Raw genomic sequence first — 19,283 nt, forward strand, 5'->3', positions numbered from 1 at the left:
TTCAAGCCAATATTCTTTAAATATTGTTCCATATGTGTTTAATAGGGTTGGGGATAAACTGATATTTTATTAACAAAAGCTGTATACTTCTTTATGTTCAAAAGAATTTATTTATTACATAACCTGAATGTAGCACATTTTCACTTTTCAGTTTTTCCATCACTGCTGTCACTAATATCAATCCAACTTTATTTTGCTGAACCCATTGGAATTTGCTTCATTTGGAAAAGAATACTGTTCCAGTTTCAATTAGCTTTCAGTTATAGAATCTTAAAGTAATTATCTGACCCAGCAGTAATTATCTGACCCAGCAGACAGCCAAAACTGTTCTATTGAATATTTTCAAATCACAATCAGAAAATGAAATGTATTCTGTGCAAAAAACTTAAAAGAAACAAGAGAAAGACACCTTCTTCAGGGATTTAGTCCTATAGCCCAAAGTCAAGACTAAAATAATTTGGCCAAAAGATCCAACTTACCTATACTATAGTTCTCTCTCTGTCCCTCTGTCTTTCTCTTCTTCCAGTTTTATTTTGCAGTTTTTTGAAGTAGGAAACTTCCTATTAAGTGCTCAAAATGTAGGTAATAAAACAAATCACTTGTTTCCAGTAGACAGCATCATGCCTTGCCATATTTGGTGTCATAATTTTATTTTATTTATTTTTTAAAGATTAATTTATCAATTTAAGAGAGAGAGAGGGAGGGAGAATGCGCACAGGGGGAAGGGCAAAGGAGAGAGAGTCTTAACCAGACTCCATGCTGAGCCCAGAACCCCACACAGGGCCTGATCCCACCACCTTGAGATCATGACCTGAACCAAAACCAAGAGTTGGACGCTTAACCGTCTGCACCACCCAACAACCCCTGGTGACATAATTTTAGCTGGTTGAGACTTCAGGAAACCATCCGCTGATCTCATGTTTGGTATCCAACTTAAAATTGCAGTATACAATAGGCATTTGTATGTTGCAAGATACTCACTAGAGATTGTTTGATATTTCTACTCAAGAACACCAAAGGAGCAGAACAACTTACATTTAACCTGTTAAGCAATTAATCATCACCATATTCCCAATTTGTTCCAGTGTGTCTATGTGAATTCCTATAGACTAGAGTCCCAGGACAATCAATAGGCTAGTTACCTTTTAAACCAGGTCTGAGTTTAAAAGAATTCCTTTTGTGGGAAATCCTGTAGGACTCAATAATTAAACAGTTCGTTGGTTTCTTTCAGAGAACATTGCTATGAAATTATTTGAAACTGGCCGTTTCACTATTTGTGATGTCATCAGTCACTAGTTGGGCTGAAGGTCTAGCTTTTTTTTTGTTCTGTAGTGACATGTTTAGTTTACATGGATACTATTAATGTCTTCTCCCTGTTCCTAGAAAAAAAGATAGTTATAATTCAATGAGTCTTTTAGTCTGTTTTATTAGGAAGTTTGTAAAATTCAGAAAACAAGAAATTTCCTCTGGAAAACAATGTTAGTTTTCTAGGGCTGCTGTAACAAAGTACCACAAACCCAGTGGCTTAGCCAACAGAAATTAATTTTCTTACAATTCTAGAGGCTAAAAGTCCAAGATCAAAGTGTCAGCAGAGCTGGTTCCCTCTGAGGGCTGTGAAGGAAGGATCTGTTCCGGCCTCTCTCCCCATCATCTTGTAGTTGGCCACCTTCTCTGTCTCCTGCCCTCTGTGTGTGTCCGTGCCTCAATTTCCTCTTTCTATAAGGGCAGCAATCGTATTAGATTAGGGCCCACTCATCACCCCATTTCAATTTAATTAGCTCTTTAAAGACCCTGTCTCCAAATATGGTTACATTCTGAAGTACCAGGGAGTTAAAACTTCAACCTATGAATTTTTAGGGGGATAGAATTCACCCTGTAACATCTGGAAATGAACTTTTGAGTCAGGGCTGCACATGGGCTCTCCAGCAAAGTGAGTCCCAAGTAAGTGGTATTCCCAAACTATGCCAGCACCCGGCTTGACATGCACCCCGGGCTTGCTTTCTTCTTCTCCCCTTCAGCTTCAGCTTCATGACATCTGCTCCCCAGAAGGCTGCAGGGAGAAGGCTCACGGTATAGCCACCAGCCTATGAAATCTCCAGAGTCTTTGTCCGGGGGGTAGGGTCTGCTCCCACAGCTGCCGGTCTCTGGGGTGTCTTGGCCATGCTCCAACCACACTTGTCAGCTGGGATCCTGAAGCAGCTCTGGCTGTACTCCAAATCTCACAAATTCTTCTTGACTAACTCACTCAGCTCCAGCCTCCAGCTCCTCACTGCACAGAGGACCTCAAATCAGGCCAAGGGATTTAGAAGAGAGACTTCACTCTGCCCTTTCCAGCGTTCTCCTCCCTCCACCTCAGCCCATCTATCCTACAAAATGTCCTCTCTCCTATCACAGTTTCAGGACAAGGACTTTAACCCAGAAGAATGGAAAAAAGCAACCTCTGGTATATGAATGTCCGTGTGCATGGTGAGAGTGAGCAGGATGGGTGGGTGGTGACACACTGGGCCAGTGGTGAGGAGGTACATCATGTATGTATTGGTGATTTTAGCACCGGATTTAATTTTTTTTTTTTATAACTTTTTTTTTTTTTAAGATTTTATTTATTTATTTGAGAGAGAGAGAGAGCACATGAGAGGGGGGAGGGTCAGAGGGAGAAGCAGACTCCCTGCTGAGCAGGGAGCCCAATGCGGGACTCGATCCCGGGACTCCAGTATCATGACCTGAGCCGAAGGCAGTCGCTTAACCAACTGAGCCACCCAGGCGCCCCAGATGTAATTTTTTAATACTGGCTCTTTGAATGATTAGCCTGTAGCCATCTACAGATATGGTGAGATAAAGAGAATCATAGAATCTTAAATAAAGAGTTATAAGAAATATTCAAGATACTTCTACCAGTGTCTTTATAGTTTAAGTGAAAAAATTGGGGCACAGAAATACTGCATCCAAGATTATATAATAGTTCATTAACTTTTATAAGTCTGAGAGCTAACATATATGTAATAATCTGATGCTATGAATTATAACTGTGTAAAGAGTTTCATATGAAAGCACTTTGGAATATATGCCCAGTCTAGGACATTCCCCTAAAATATCCCCACCACCTAGAGTAGATGAATCTCCACTCCTCTTTCCACAGTTGGTTGAACTGGTGTATACACTTGACTCAGGCTAAGCCAATTAGAATCCCTTCCGTGGCAATTTGGAATTGGACTTGGAGATAGCAGCAATCTATGTGACCCTGTGACAAGGTCAAGTTCTCCACTATCCATCCAGTAATAGCCAAGTACTGGGCCAGTGGCATCCTTTGCCCACTACCACTACCTGCCCCTGAGGTCAAGGCCCACCTTCTGTGGTGGAAAGCTTAGGGATGTCCTGCTCTGTTGGAAAGGCCAATTATGAATGTGGAAAGATCAGATGGATGTCCTCAAATTCCTGAGCCCAGGAGGGCCCCTTCTGCTGGATGGGCTGAGGTGAGGTGATGTGCTCACTGCCATCAGCGGAAGGGCCTCTAAAGGTAGCACAGCAACTACGCCCAGCTAATTGTGGCTCCTTGGCACAAAGGACCATGGCGAGCGTGGGCTTACTCCAGTAGTGACCCATGACCTGCAGGCCAGCTGGGTTCCCCCAGCTGGGTTCCCCCAGCTGGCTCCCAACCCTGGTGTAAGGTACTCATGGCCTCTCTAGACCAACTCTGCCTCCATCCACATGGCTCCCCCAAGGTCCTGCTCCCTTCTCCCTGGCTCCACTGATCTCACCTCCTTTCTTCCTGGGAAGGGGGTAATTACAGTCATGGTTTTCTTCCAGTCTCTTTCCTATGTATTATTATTAGAACATAAATTCTATGCCCTACTTCCTTAAAGGCCTTTCCTTCCAATTCTCACAATGCTTTTCTCCCCTCAACAAAAACTCACCTCATTCAGATCAAGGCTTTGGCTTCTATGCATGTGTGAGGGCAGGGAATATATGGGAAATCTCTGTAAGTTCCCTTTGATTTGGCTGTGAACCTTAAACGGCTCTTAAAAAAAAAAAAAAAGCTTGGCTTCCAGAACTATTGTTTCTGATAGACTCTTATAAAAGAACCTCTTTTTTAAATAAGAAAAAAAAAAAAAAAGCACTGACTGTTTCTTTATATTTGCATACTGGCTGGAACCTCCCTAATTCTCCTTAGTCAATGTGGATGGCTCTGGGGGAGCAGAAGGAAATACAAAACAGAAACAAACTCACAGATTCATATTTCAAGAAATCACCTCACTAAGTAGGTAAACTCACTATTTTTGGCAGTCCTATTCCACCTTGTGAATTAGAAGCAGGTAAAAGCCAGTTGTCAGGGACAATACTGAAAGATAGTGAGGAGAGGATGATGGGGGTTCCCGACACTTTTTAGCTTCCCAGTTTCTGCCCAACTAGAATCTTCCCAGTTTCTGCCCAACTTTTATCCTCATATCCTTAAACATCACTGTATTTCTAAAATAAATTTCTAATTTTTCTTCAGCTAGCTCAAGTGAGCTTATATATTTAGCAACCAAAATGGTGCTAATGAATACAGTTTTATAGTTTCAAAGCTAATCTACATTTTCCTGTCTTGAAAAAAAAAACACTATAGACAGTAATAGGTGGTTAAATGGCCCAAAACTTTTAATTATGAAAATCTGTATTATTTATTGCAACTCTGTAGTTAATATTTTCTTGATAAGGATATCAGAATGTGGTTGCAACATACAATCTTATGTGTTGGTATGCATCTGGAAAAAGATGTGGACAAGATAATATACTAGCTCCCGTACGCCAACTGGTAGTTGCTGGCCTCGGATGTCTTCTCCTGCTAAGGGCTTCCTCTGAGCATTGAGGATTAGCAAGAAGAGACTGGACCTTGGGAGCAAGAGGCAGTGTTCCATCCTCAGTCACTACAGGATGCTCTGATGTTGTTGACTACCTTGCCTTGCTTTGAGGTCTGCCATATCCTAGGGATGCAAGTTGTTTCCTTTCCGTATTGTGTTCTCACTGTCTGTCCCTTTCCTTTTAGGGAAACTGTGCACGCCCCCTTCTTGGGAATTTTGGTCCCATGGCTCCTTCTAAGCAAACAGTGATGTGACCCAACTTCTCACAGCTCGCTGGAAGGTGTCCCTGCCTTAAGCTGGAGCGATCACATTCTCTCAGTAGGGAATTTGGAACTGGGCTTTCCAGACTCTCATCCGTCCTGGTTGAAGTCTGGACAGAAAGTCATTGTCAGGCTGAGCCAGGCAGCCATGAGCAGCCTGAAGCAGCCGCTGCTGGTCTGACAGACATGCAGAGGGAAGGGCAGAGTGGGAAGCCTTCAGCTTCAGTGATACAGGAGGAGAGAATAACTTTCGCTTCTAAATCCCCAGCTTCTTGGGCTCCAGTTCTTCCCAAAGCTGCACTGACCTCCTGTCCTGGGTTCCTTGAGACATCCTTGTATCCTCCCAAAAAAACTTTCTGTGTGCTTAAACTGATTTGAATGAGCTCAATAAAGAGCTCACTGTAGGGGCCAGTCATCGTATAAGATAGAGTATGTAGCCTGCCACCCATTCACCTGATTCTCAAAACAGGGAATAGCAAATAAAAAGAAGATAATCCAAGTTTGTTTTTTCCCTTCCCATGTATTTTTTCAAGCAGAGAGATGTATTTCAATTTCTTGAATTTGCTTTTCAATATGAAGAGAGATTTAAGAACTTGTTTTACCAAGTGCCATTTTATTTTCATTGTAGGCCTAGATGTGAGAGCCAAAAGATATGAGATGATAGATTCAGGAGTTCTCATTTTAAATAATATTGAGGCCATCAGATCCTTTTCCTCACAAATTTCAACTATTTGTGGGGTGACCTAGTACCAGAAATCTCCTACCCATTTGTAGGATTCAGGTTGAACTCTAATGAATAAAAAAGCTACCTGGAAATGAAATGCCATCCTTGTCCAAAATAGATGCGGACAGCTTGACTGTAGCCTTCTAGATGATTAAATCTAGAAGAGATCAAGGAGGTTAGGGCTTCTTAACCTGGAGTCCATTATATATTGGGTGAGGCTATGAGTCCACTGAAATGTATGCAAAAGGTCTGTATATATTATGAGGAGGGGATCAATAGACTTCATCAGATTATCAAAGGGCACATGTTACTGGAAACCTGTGAAAGTCCAACCTTTTTTTTACAGATGAGGAATGACAGCATCGCAAAGACGTGACCCAGTAAGCCACATCTAAAGACAATGGCAGAGCCCAGGACTGGAATCCTGACGTCCTGAACCTCAGTCAATGTTCTTTTGCTGCGGACAGCAGCTCCTCAATGCTCAAATAAAAAAGCCCCTTCATTAATTTTTTTAAAGCCCTTTATTTTTTTAAGTAGGATTGTAACAAGTAAAGCATGTCCTTTAATGGAAAGAAGAGTTGCAGATTCCAAGAATTTCTTTCCTCAGTAACTATTAGCAATAACAGACATTGTAAGATAGCATCATAGATTCTCGGGATACTCATGGAATCAGGTAAGGCAGCATCTGTTCCTCGTAAATAAGACTGACAATTTTAGAGCACCTTTGTGTTTTTTTACATGCCATAATCCCACAACAACCTTGGAATTTGGAGAATATCTCTTATGATTTACATTTTACAAATGAGCAGACTGAAGGTCAAAAAGCTTTAATGACTCGCTTAAACGTCTCATCGCCTGAAGATAAAACCAGTTATAAAACGGAGGCTTTTTGACGCCCAGTCCTTTGATCTGTAGCACTTGGCTTTGAACTGCCAAAGTGTACCGCTCTGGATGAGGGAAATGTAGCTTTAGATCTGAGATATAAAGTGATGTGTTGGTGGCGGTCAAATAAATGGTAGATGCACCAGGACTCAAGTTAATGTTTTTTGAATTGTCTCTAACCACTAATAAGAAGTAAGAAGCTTTTTGTTTGGGGAAGTAACACAAGTCTTCCCTAGTGGAGAAGCAAAGTGGTGCAGGAGAAAGAGCGCTAGACCAGGGAGGGTCTTGTCCCAGCTCTGTCACTTAGAGGCTGGGAGACTGTTAACAAGTCACTTAACAGGGAGACCTGGGTTCATTTGGAGAACAGGACATGTGCTCTCAACATTCTATACTCTTTCAATAGGAAAGGTTCCTTAGACTCTTCCATCTGTGTGTATCACCACCCATATGGTAGCATTTACCTTATTAGAATTCTGGTGCCCCACCTGCAGTCAAACAAACATAAAATGGACATCTTGTGAGAGGTTTTGAGAGAATCAAGTGAATTTTAAAAGCTACTTTTGTTAAGTTAAAGACAGCAAATTTCAAAGAATGAGGCTAATTTCCTTAACTCAGAGGTTTTTTTATAAAAGTTAATGACTTTGTAGACTACTAAAATTTGAATTTTTATAGGTCTTTACTCTTGATTCTCATGTTCTTTGAGTTGGGGCAGGCCTGTCTTCCCAAACTGCCAGGATGTGGTGGGGCACATACACCTTGTTAGCTCTGCTGTGCACGCATCCACTCCCTTTGGTGGCAGAAGCAAAGAGCAGATGTATCAAGTTGCCTGTCATGGAATTAAAGTCATCAGAGTTCATCATTTCTGTGAGATCAGGGAGAGTATGAACTTCAGCTACTAGAGTGTTCTAATCCTACCTCAAAGCCGCCTTTAGCATGAGGAAAACAAGTACATTCTAGAGGTTGAAACCTATTTCAAATCTTTAAAGATATATTCATTGGTGAATTGTTACTGTCTTCTTCTAAACATTCTCTTCATTCTTGATTTTTGCTGTTTCTGAAGGCTTAAAAACTGTACATAAGCAGTGATAAAATAAAAGTAGTGTTTTAAAACAAACACAAGATTATTATAAATAGCCAAATGATTGTGATGGTGGCCTGGCATCATGGGTTGAGAATCATCAGTATTTTACTATTAAAAGGTAATTTTACTGAAACACATAGAAAAACAAAGAAAACAGAACAAATGTTGTCTTTTACACAAATCTGTTCTGCTGTAAAGTTTGGTGTTCCCAATCAGATGTTATAGGATCCCACTTTTTAGTCTTTTGAGATGCAGACTATTGACAGGAGCTGGGATGAGGAGCTTAAGGATTCTAGGTGCACTGAGTTCTGGAGCACTTGACCTGAGCTCCAGACTTTTCAATGGCTAGACTTTTGTTTCCAAGTAAATCCTAAACAGCTCTACTAAGACCAACTGAGGCCTTCAAACTCAACACATCTAACAGAGCTCCCTGTGGAAGGCAGCTCCCACAATGGCCCGCAGTGATATCCGTTTTTTGGTATTCATGCTCTTGAGTGAAGACAGCGAATGGATCTGGGTGGTGGGCAGTTTGTGGTTCTTACTCTTTGCATTTGTTCAGAATAATGCTGTTTAGGTCATGAATGTTTGGAGTTCAGGAATCGTACCTTAATTTGTTCTTATGTTCTTAGATGTGCCTTAAAAATGTCAGTGATGATCATTTTTGTTGTATTTAGAAAACCCATGAGTTTCAAAAAAACATTTTAACAAAACATGATTTCTCTATCTTAAAAAAAGACCTTCAATTTAAGAAATAAAGTACAATACTCATATATTTGATTTTGAATTTATCTTAAGCCATCAAGGCCCATGCTGCTGCTTCTTCAACCCTTCCATGTTTGTCTCATTAGAAGCCGGCACATCGGCTCACATAAAGGAGCCGGAGGCAACCTGTGTTTTTTAAATGTACAGTCTAATTTTCTTCCTCCTTAGGGACAGAAACCAAAGCAGAAGCAATTATCACCTGTAAACTAATTCCTTCTCTAGGTATCAGTGAGTTCCTAAATCTCTTGGAGCAGTTTTTCCTTTCATAAAACAAGGAAAATAATGCCAAACTTGCAGGGTGTGAAAAGGACTAATTAGGTCACAACTGCAAGCTTTAAGTGAAAGTACTATTTCCAGAATTTTTGCACTCAGTTCAGGAAAGGAGAATGGGCTAGATTTCACAATTGTAAAATTAGCTTTTTCTCTTTGTAATTAATAATTTGTGGGTGAAATTTGGAGATGTAAATGGAGTTAAATGAACCCTGGTTCCAAATCTAGCAAATTTGTTTCTTTCTCTGAATCCCTGTCTCTCCTCCCTCTGAACACACTGAAAACACACCTTAACCTTTCATCATGGTGTTAAGTTTTATTTGTGGATTATCAGCTTATCTATATAACAAACTTTGCTCTTGGTGGAGTCTCTCTAGGAAAATGATTTCAAATTCTCAAAAGTCCTTAACTCTAGCTTGGACTTTTTATATTATTTTTTTTTTGCTATTTCTTGCTGCCTACATGGCAGCCCTACTCACATGTACCTACAACTCCAAAACAGAACGTGTGTGAAACAAAGTATTATCGAACACTGAACTCTTTTCTTTCCTAAGTTTGCTACTCCTTTTCTTTTCCCAGGGTCAGAGGCATTGGATAATCTCCATCCAACTGATATGTTCCTTTCTGATGAGCCATTTAGTCTGTTATCAAGTTCTGCTGCTTTATCATCAATGATCTTGATCGCTGTCTTCCTCTATTATGTCCCTCAAGGGAAGGGACAATGTCTTAAGATCTTTGTGTTCCCAGTTCCTAACATTGTGCCTGGATATTTTCAAGCAGATGGCTTAACAAGTGTTTGCTGAGTGAATGAATTATTGCACGATTGGGTAGCCATCATTCTTGTTCCCCTTGGTCCTTATTCTCACTGCTCCCTTTGGCCACCTGAGTGTTGGACACTGCAGCAATATCCTAGTCACTACTTCCCTACCTCAGCGCCAGATTCCAGCCCTCAACACCTTATTTTAAAGATCCAATTTGTATTACTTTGCTCTTGTGTTCCAAACATTTTTGGACTTTCACTACCCTCCTGAAAAGCTTCTAATTACATCCCAAATAAAGGAGAACTTCATAGAAGTTTCAAAAGATTTCATTTAATGGACATTCTCTTTTCTAGATGTTTCATCTCTAATGAAATTTTTTTTTTTTTAATTTAAGCTTGTTTTTTTTTTTTTTTTTTTAAGATTTTATTTATTTATTCATGAGAGAGAGAGGCAGAGGGAGAAGCAGGTTCCCAAGGAGCAGGGAGCCCGATGCGGGACTCGATCCCAGGACCCTGAGATCATGACCTGAGCCGAAGGCAGACGCTTAACCATCTGAGCCACCCAGGCGCCCTCTAATGAAATTTTTGCTTGAATTCTTTGCTCTAGTCCATTACATTTCCCAATGGTACTTGAATGTGACGTTCCTGCTCCCCAACCCGGGCCTGGCCCAGGCAATGCAATGTCCTTTTACTTCTCTGCTTAAATACCCACCTTCAGAATGGCTTGATATTTACTTCCTTTAGGAAGCTTCTGCTGGAATCTGGACCACTAACAAGTAACCAGCTGATCAGTACTCATAGCCTAGTTGTTTCTATGTGTTTAGTTCAGCTTCATCTGCACTTTAAAGTGTTTACTGTGCTAGAATGCAAAACGCTTACAAAAGTGAAGGCCAGACACCTGGCTCAAAGGAAATTTGACAGGATAGGGTGCATGTGGACTTTGCAATCAAACAGACTGGCCCAGGTTACTAGGAGCTCCTAACAGTGTAATCTGCAAAATGGGTTAATAATTACCTCCTGGAGTTGCAGAGGATTAAATGTATAGCAGTTGGCCCAGGGCTGGGAAATGGTAAATTTGACATACGGCAGTAACACAATCACCACTGGAGTAAGACTATAAGCCTCAATTTGAGATCTTTTGCTTTCCAAAGCAGAACTAGTTGTCTTTTTAATAAGGGAACACAGGAGAAAGTGATTTATTTGTTTAAAGTCTTGGGAAATGAGATCTTTCTTCTCACCTTTAAATATTACAACATATTAATTTTTGATTCTCTGAATAAATTAGGTAACCTCAAATTTATCTCACATTGAAATGCTAATTTTTAAAATACGTGCAAATTGCCTTTTTAATACCCTAAAAATTGAAGTACCTGGCTATCTCTGTGGTTATCTTTTTCATTATACAAACTGTCTTTTGTCTTCTCATAAAAAATCAAAGATGTGGTCCAATCTGAGAGTTAAGCCAATGCATGCAAAAAAATTCAATCAATATATGGACACGTTCTCATGACAGAAAAACTGGCTGAATTCGGAAAGGAAAAGGACGACCTAGTCCGTTTTAACTGTTGATGGAAAACATCCTTATATTATGTTGTTGGGGACCTGAAGGTGGAAAGAGTGTGCTTTTTAAAAAACATTAACTAAAATGATGAGGCTCTGAAGGGCCCTACAGTATAATATGCTACCAAAGAAATCACAGTCTTCTGGGAAGGACGATAAATAGCAGGGGGTGGGGCTAGACCACAGGTGTCTGGTTTAACAGTTCACAGTTGAGGGTGGTAGGGAGTCTCAGAAAATTATAAAATGCTTCTGCTGAGCCAGTTCCCGGTAAGATTCCACCTACATATGCACTACTTAAATATCTTCCTACGTACTTGAGCCTAAGTGACCTGTCAGCAGAGGGTATCTGTGACAGTTGTTGACAATGGCCTTGCTTGCTTAGGATTGCGTGTGGGTGTCGAACATGGCACTTTAAACATAAATTTATGAGGTGCAAACTTTTAATGCAAAGATGACTCATAAAGTTTCAGAATGTGTAAATATGAAGCACAATCTAACTTACACCATCATTGGTGCTCACCCACAGTAAAACCAGGCTGTTTACCAAATTGTTTGGATTACCAGGACATTCATAAAATTTGCCACTCTTCATAAGTTGATGAGGAAAATTCTTGGGCTGATGTCAACATTTGTATAGCACTACCATCTTATCTTGAACAAGCGTTATATTTATTTCATCTGCATTTTGGAACATGTTTGATGGCAGCATTCAATTAACTCTGAGTTTGTGAAGAAGTCATTTTTTTTGGAGAAGTTACACTGGAAAACTTAAATAGACAGCAGTTGTCTAATAAAGTAAAAAAATTAAATAGGCAATTTCTCACTGAAGTGTCTGGAATCAGGCAATAAGAATAAAATGGGAAAAAAAGAATACAATGGAAAAAGGATCATAACTAAACATTTCATGTTATGTTGAAAAAAACCCCCTAAGATTAGTATTTTATGTGATTCATTTCTGATGTTCCTTGTTTGAGGGTTTTATCCAATTGCTATAAACATTTCCTTTAATTGAAGATGAACTTATAAAGACTAAACCTTTAACATTATTGGAGTAATATGTTGGAAGTAGATATTTAGTGGTCAGAAGAATAACCTTGGAAACTGTGACCAAATAGATACAACCAGGAGACCCAAAATTCAATAGGATGCTGTTTTAATACTTAAAAAATTTGTGGCCTTTAAAAGACAGGGAGAATATGAAAGAATAAAGAAATAAAAGAGCTTAGTTAACCAATTCTGTAAATAGAACCAATCATTGTTCATAGTTCCCTTAAAAGTGATTCAAATTTGCTAAACTGATAAAGATTTGCAAGTTCAACTTAAAAAATAAATTTCTGATTAGCTTTTTCTGCATACAAAAAATAAAAAGACCTTCAAGGTATTTTTTTTTAAATATTCATAGGTCAGTAGAAACGAAGTCAGAGGTTTTAAAGCTTTAAACCACTGCACACTCAAAAAGTAAAAAAAAATCCTAGCCTTAGCATTTAGTTTTTGATCACTTCTATGTAAAATAAGAATGATCTTACAGAGTCACTAAGGAAATAGTTAACAGTAAGTTGTTGTTTTTTTTTTTTAAAGATTAAACATATTTACAATAAAAACAAATTTCTGGACATTGGATCATTCTTTTATTAATTTTGGAGGCCCATTTGAGAATCTCATTTATGAGGACACCCACAGATAATAATGAATAAATAAGCTTGGCTTCCCTGAAACAACACCCATGCACACAACTGGACCATAAGGTGGTTTTTAGTTGAATAGCAGCTACCATATTTGGTTATATGCTTTAAGCTGTTACAAACATAAAACATTTACTCAATTCTAACTTAGATGTTTACTACCAAATTCATTTCCTATAAGAGACAGATCTCCTAGTTTCATTAGGTTAATACCTTGATTTTCTTTTGAAGACTCAGTGCAGTATTAAGTGAAGTTACAAGCAAAAGAGGTATTGTGTCAGTAACTTTAACATTCGAGTAACCAAGTGAGCAGACTACAGGTGAGAAAATTCCTTGCATGCTTATTTAGGTTTTAAGTCTTAAATACCATCAACTATAATTGTAAACACACATTAGGTGCCAGTAGCCCCATAATCACCAAATCCTAAGCTTTTACCCAAGTGGTCTTACTAATTAAGGACAATGAAAAAGCACATTCCCCCCTCTGCCTTTTGACAGGTTCAGTGGGACATCAAAAAGAATTCTTATCCTGGCAAGCAGATGTAACTGGCTAAAACTAATAATTTTTAAGTGGCCTCAAAGTGAAAGAAATGCACTACCACTATGTTTTTCTAGCACATCTCACTTCTTTCTGTTAACTATTCTAGTTCTGGCTGATCTCTTCTGCATCTCAGGATAATGTTTGCTTTCACCTGTAAAGTGCCTACTACCACAGTGCCTACTGAACACAGAATACACTTAAAATGTCAGCTCCTTATTCATTCCAAGTCTGTAACATTGAAATTTGTATTTTATCTGAGTGGTATTAGTTCCCATTCAACTAGGTATTGGATTCACAAAGGGCAAGGATCACACCTTACGTTTCCTCTGTGGCCTCCACCCTCACCCTACCATCTAGCACCGTGTTGGGACCCCATGAAGCGCTTCACTAATCTACCAAATGCATCAATTAAAACCTCACTGCAGGGGCGCCTGGGTGGCTCAGTTAGTTAAGCATCCGACTCTTGATTTCAGCTCAGGTCATGATCTCAGGGTCGTGAGATCGAGCCCCAGGTCAGGCTCCTCACTGGCCACAAGGCCTAATTAAATTCTCTCCCTCTCTCCCCCCAGCTCTCGATCTCACTCTCTCAAAAAACAAAAAAAAAACTTCATTGCAAAGCTTTTGCTCATTCTCTACCATAGGTTAGCTCAATATCATATAATTAGCTGTAATACTGAGGCTACATCACATTAACACTTTACAAATATTAATATAAATGTTAAATCCTAATGTTCCTTTTATTAATTTAGTTGGTTAGATATGGTGGATAGCTTTTACAATGTCTTTGTAAACCTCTTTTAAGTGAGAATATAAACCAAACCCCATCCCCCGACAGACCAGAGTCAACTGAGTACCTGTTTGCCAAATAACTTTCTAGAAATGAAGGTAGCTGATAGTAATATTTTGTCCTAAGACTTAAGTCCTGGGCCCGGCCCCTTACACCCGAGCCCAGCCCAAATAATCAGAGAGGGGAGGCTAATATCACCTACTGTGAAAAGTGCTTTGCAGAAAGTTATATACACATAAATGTGTGAGGCACAGAAAATCTTTATTGCCACAGGAAGCAAGTGCACTCGTCCCACCTCACCAACAGATTTAAGAGTCACAGAAACGCAGACTTCACATAATAAAGTACAACACAGACTTGGGGAAAAATGGTCCCTTGGACTATATTGGCTGTAATACTGAGGTAACCAATTGACCTTGTTCAGTGAAAATACCTCTAACACAATGAAAAAATCAACTAGTTATAACATCCAATTCATATATACAATTCAAATAAAAATATATATTATTTGCTTCAATGTATAGCAAATTTAATACATTAGTGTTTACAAAATAAAAACTGTATTCTACTGAAATTTTTCTTGTGCTTCCCCCTTATCATTAAGCTTGAAAGACCAGGAAAGTGTGATACTTAAGGAAACTTATTTATGGATTTAAAGATGCAGTTTGTGGGGCCATGAAAGATGGATAAATATTAACTGGAAGATTACCACATCTTTAAAAATTGTTGCTTATTAAAATCTACAAACTTGAACTGTAAGACACAATTAAAAAAAAAACCCACAAAATTTCTCAAAATAGATTAGAATACAGGAAACGTTTCATGAAACTACTGAGATACTAACCAGTTCTATGGCTAATATTAAAAACTGAACAATCTATTTAAATCGTACTCATACTATTTCTACACACAGTGAACAATACAACCACAATAATCAACCTTAAGCTAGCAACAAAGTTGCAAGGTCCATAAAAAGCTTCTTCAGTGGGCAAAACACTATGGTACAATTAAAACATTTAGGTAGGGAAAAGAGCCTTTCAATAGTATAAAAGTTGTTTACTGGTGTTTCTACTATAAAGCTATTCTACAAATCAAAATAAAAAAGCAATTATATATGTGACAGTGATCAGAGACTACAGTCCAGACGTTTCATCTAACATTTGGCTGATGAATTTTAGTATAACAGATTATGACTTAATATTTTTTACAGTTATGACCTAGAGCAGAACTAAAAACAAAAAAACACCACATATTCCAACTCAGGACGCTGTTCTCAGCAAAGCTGGGTTTAGATGAATCTGGAGGAAGTAGGTAAAGTTGTCAAATCTCTTCTCTTAACCAAAAAGAAAAAATGTAAATTGGTAGAAACGGTATTTTTTTTTAACTATGGATTCCAATGTGAAATTCTCGTAAGTATGCAAGGACATTATTAACATTTAAGTACACCCCCATAAATATGCACGGAGCCCATTTATTAAATAGGGGGAAGGAATTAAAATATACTTTCAAGCTAAAATGAATTTTAAGAAAAAACTGCATACACAAATATGAAAGGTATATAAAACTGTAAAATAAATAATGAATCCAGGTGTCAACTAGACCTCCACAGAATTATGCCTGCAAATGTGGAAGTAGTGATTGTCCACACTTGGATGGTCTGGATGGGAAGACATTCCCCAAGGGAGAGCCGCCTACTTTCTCTGACTCCATCCAGGACATCAAGAATTTCTAGATATAAAATGGTTCTTACTTTACTATATAATTATAGCCTTTTTAACAGTCACCATCCTTATCACATTTGGGGTTAACTTACTATGTCTTAATCTATTTAACACATTCTTAAACAGCAATGTTTAAGTCACGGCTTTTACACATCAGTTCACTTGTTTCAAGTTCTCTGTCCAAGGAATAGCTTCCTATTTTTATTATGAGATAATGATATGATGCAATCCTCATCAACTAAGAGAGATTTTCTACTCTATTGCTCATTTTTTTAACTTTACTTTAGTATTTATTAATTGCATAAATGCGCCTGAGCCAGCAAAAGTGACATTTTACTACTAAAAATGACACATTTCCTGTTAAACAAAATCAGTTTTATCCAACATTAAATCCACAATATTTTCCTTGGTTTAAATTGAGCATTTGCTTTCCATTTTTTTCAAAGTCACTGCAACCTTGCCAATAACTACATCACTTAAACTTTCTTTACAACTGCAAAGATTCTAAACTCTAACATATAATAATATTTATGCTAAACACACTTAAAGTAGACAGTGAAGTTTCAAGTAAAATAAACTGTATCCACATTTATTGGACCAAACATGTCTCCACATCTAGATTTTACTTCTATAAATTACACAAATACATCGTACATTCTTAAATAATGAATGCTTACAATATTAATTTGTAAGCTTTTCCACATAAAACAACTTACACAGGAATGTGAATGGATCAGTATTTCTGTTACAGACTGCAACATTCTCTCAATTTTCTCTTTTGTGGCTGTTGTTTTGTCTTCCTGGTTTCCGCAGACTACGAATCAGTCCTTATGCTTTGGCTATGAAATCTGTTTGAGCTGAATGAGGCAACGTTGGTTATTAAGGCTTATTTCTATGATGGAGCATTATCCTTAAATTGAGTGCCATTTCCAGAGAACAGTGGGAGAATCACAGCTATCTTGAATCTTCAGGCTCTGTTTTGATGACTTTCTTTTCTAAAGTAAAAGCTGAGTGAGGGTAGTCTTTTAAAATCCCAAGATTCTCTGCATAAAAATGGAAACACAAAGTGTTGATACTTTAAATCAATGGATCACAAAAAACAAATTCCAACTCATGAAACAAACTCCCAAACTCCATAGCAAACAGTATCAACTATTCATAATTCTGTAATTCCATACAAAAATTTTATGTTTATAGAGTTGCGGTTACGAGCTTAGATTCTGGATTTAAATTCCATCTCTGCCAATTACTAGCTGTGTACATCTCCAGGCAACTTACATACCTCTCTAGGCCTTAATGTCTTTCTTCTTCTATAAAATGGGGATAGTATCTATATAGGCTGGCATGAGAGTTAAATCATGAAAGGCACAAAAAAACACTTAGCATATAGACCATGTTTTTCTTTAATGCTTGGTTCAGCATGATAAAAAAATATGTAAAATAAAACTGGTCATGCATCGACAACAAAGTTACTAGCTAAAATATTTAATTACTATCAGTAAAAAATGACACAAAACATCTTCAATGTTCAAACATGGAACTCTTATTAAAAGTTCTAGCCACAAAACATTAGGGCGGGAGAAACGGGGATCAAAGAATGAAGACTACTTTCATAAGGATTCATTTCTTGGAGTTATGTGAGTATAGTTATTTCAACCTCACAAAAACACTGCAGAATGACAATAAAATGTAATATTTATGTAAAGTACTAATACTGGAAGATACATTATCCACACACACGTCTGCATACACACGTACACTTTGAAAAGGATTCTAAAAGTGTAACCAAAACTAATAGCTTATCTGAAATTAGGCAGTTCAATTTATGAATTTACTCTCGGCAAAATTTAGCAAGAGTATAAAAATAGTAGCTACCATTTACTGAATTCCTATCAGCTAGGCAATTCATATGTGCTACCTTGTTTAATACTCGTAACTATTCTACGCAGTAGAAATTATGTCTGTTTTACAGATGAAGCAACAGCGTTCAAGTGACTCCTAAAGCTACTTTAACTCAAAGATGGAATGATACCAGATACTTTTTTTTTTTAAGACTTTTATTTATTTGACAGAGAGAGACACAGCGAGAGAGGGAACACAAGCAGGGGCAGTGGGAGAGGGAGAAGCAGGCTTCCCGCCGAGCAGGGAGCCCGATGCGGGGCTCGATCCCAGGACCCTGGGATCATGACCTGAGCCAAAGGCAGATGCCTAACGACTGAGCCACCCAGGCGCCCCGATACCAGATACTTCCAAACGGTGCTGCTCTCTACAGTGCTGCTCTCTAATACTTTGTCTAACTCACTTTTTCTTGGGGAAAAATACTCAAATATCGAACTATAATAAGGAACAGCTTATCCTTTTATGGAGTTCAGTTTACTTCTGAAATATAAATATCATCCCCAAAATGCATCTGCAAGAAAAGTTTAGATTTTGGTATACAAGGTTGTCTTAGTGTGAGAGCAAACATGTAATCTATCAATTTCATAGTATGAAAGGCTGGAAAAAGGCAATTACATGACTCAAATCAGCCATGTATTATTTGGTTTAAAATTTTATATGAAAGGCACCATTTGTGTAATAGCTAATCAAAACAGTATCATCCTTCATGAGTTTTTTCCCTGTCAATTCTTTGGAATACCATGTTCTAAAAAAGACTGGCCATTATTATGGCAATCTATTATTTCCAAGGGGAGAAAAACTGACTAGTAACATTGTTAGTAATGACCCTTTTTTTTGGCTGGGAGTGGGGGGAAGGAGGAGTGGAGATAGTGGGAGGTCGGAAAATAGAATTTAAAGATGTCTTATTCAAGTGTCACTCTCTCTAATCACATTCCATATTCTTACCCGACTGGGACTTCGCCTCATTGGAGTAAAGTCTACTCAGCTCTCCATCCACCACAAAATGATGGGGCTGTCTGTTCTGTAAATTAGGCATTCGGAGATTCAAAGGTCTTTCTGCTAAAGAAAAGGGAAAAAAAAGCAATCTGATTAATATTAAAAACACACTTATGATTTTTCTTAAAAATAAGTTTTCACAAATTGCCTGAACACTCCTTAGGAAAGGAGTAAGGAAAAGCCAACAGGCAGTGAAGAATTTAAATAATAGCTAGAGAAATATTTTAAATAATAATTTAGGAAGGAAATGGCAATTCATGCTAGTTCCAAGGTTTACAATTCTCCCAGGACATTTTTCAGAGTGAAACATGAACTAAACAAAAGACTGAGATTTCCAGTTAGTACTCCAACTCTGGCATAGAATACATCCCCTCTGTAAGGCATTTTCTTACCAGTGCACAGCTTACCAAGACATTAACACATAATAACAAGTACTAGAGAGACAGAGTTGGCTTCAAGCAATTGCCTATTACTAAACAACAAAACCTATGGCAAATCCATGAAGACAGAAATAGCACAG

The 19,283-nt window shown here is 38.2% G+C and overlaps 1 protein-coding gene across 4 annotated transcripts in view; it reads right to left on the reverse strand.

Annotated features, from left to right (window-relative positions):
- Positions 1 to 14,389: 14,389 nt before the first annotated feature.
- NAB1 (NGFI-A binding protein 1) overlaps positions 14,390 to 19,283 on the reverse strand; it is a 48,395-nt gene continuing 43,501 nt past the window's right edge. For 3 of the 4 annotated variants that reach the window (XM_032406068.1, XM_032406051.1, XM_032406057.1), the window contains exons 7-8: positions 18,713 to 18,826; positions 14,390 to 16,911 (exon numbers count right to left, since the gene is read on the reverse strand). In XM_032406068.1, the coding sequence (XP_032261959.1) occupies positions 16,823 to 16,911; positions 18,713 to 18,826 (203 nt within the window). In that variant the 3' untranslated portion in view covers positions 14,390 to 16,822. The remainder of the gene's footprint in view (positions 16,912 to 18,712; positions 18,827 to 19,283) is intronic. The other variant, XM_032406079.1, reaches the window with a different exon arrangement.

This window comes from Phoca vitulina, unplaced genomic scaffold (genome assembly GCF_004348235.1).
Source record: "Phoca vitulina isolate PV1807 unplaced genomic scaffold, GSC_HSeal_1.0 scaffold1, whole genome shotgun sequence".
In the NCBI taxonomy this organism is placed as follows: Eukaryota; Metazoa; Chordata; class Mammalia; order Carnivora; family Phocidae; genus Phoca; species Phoca vitulina.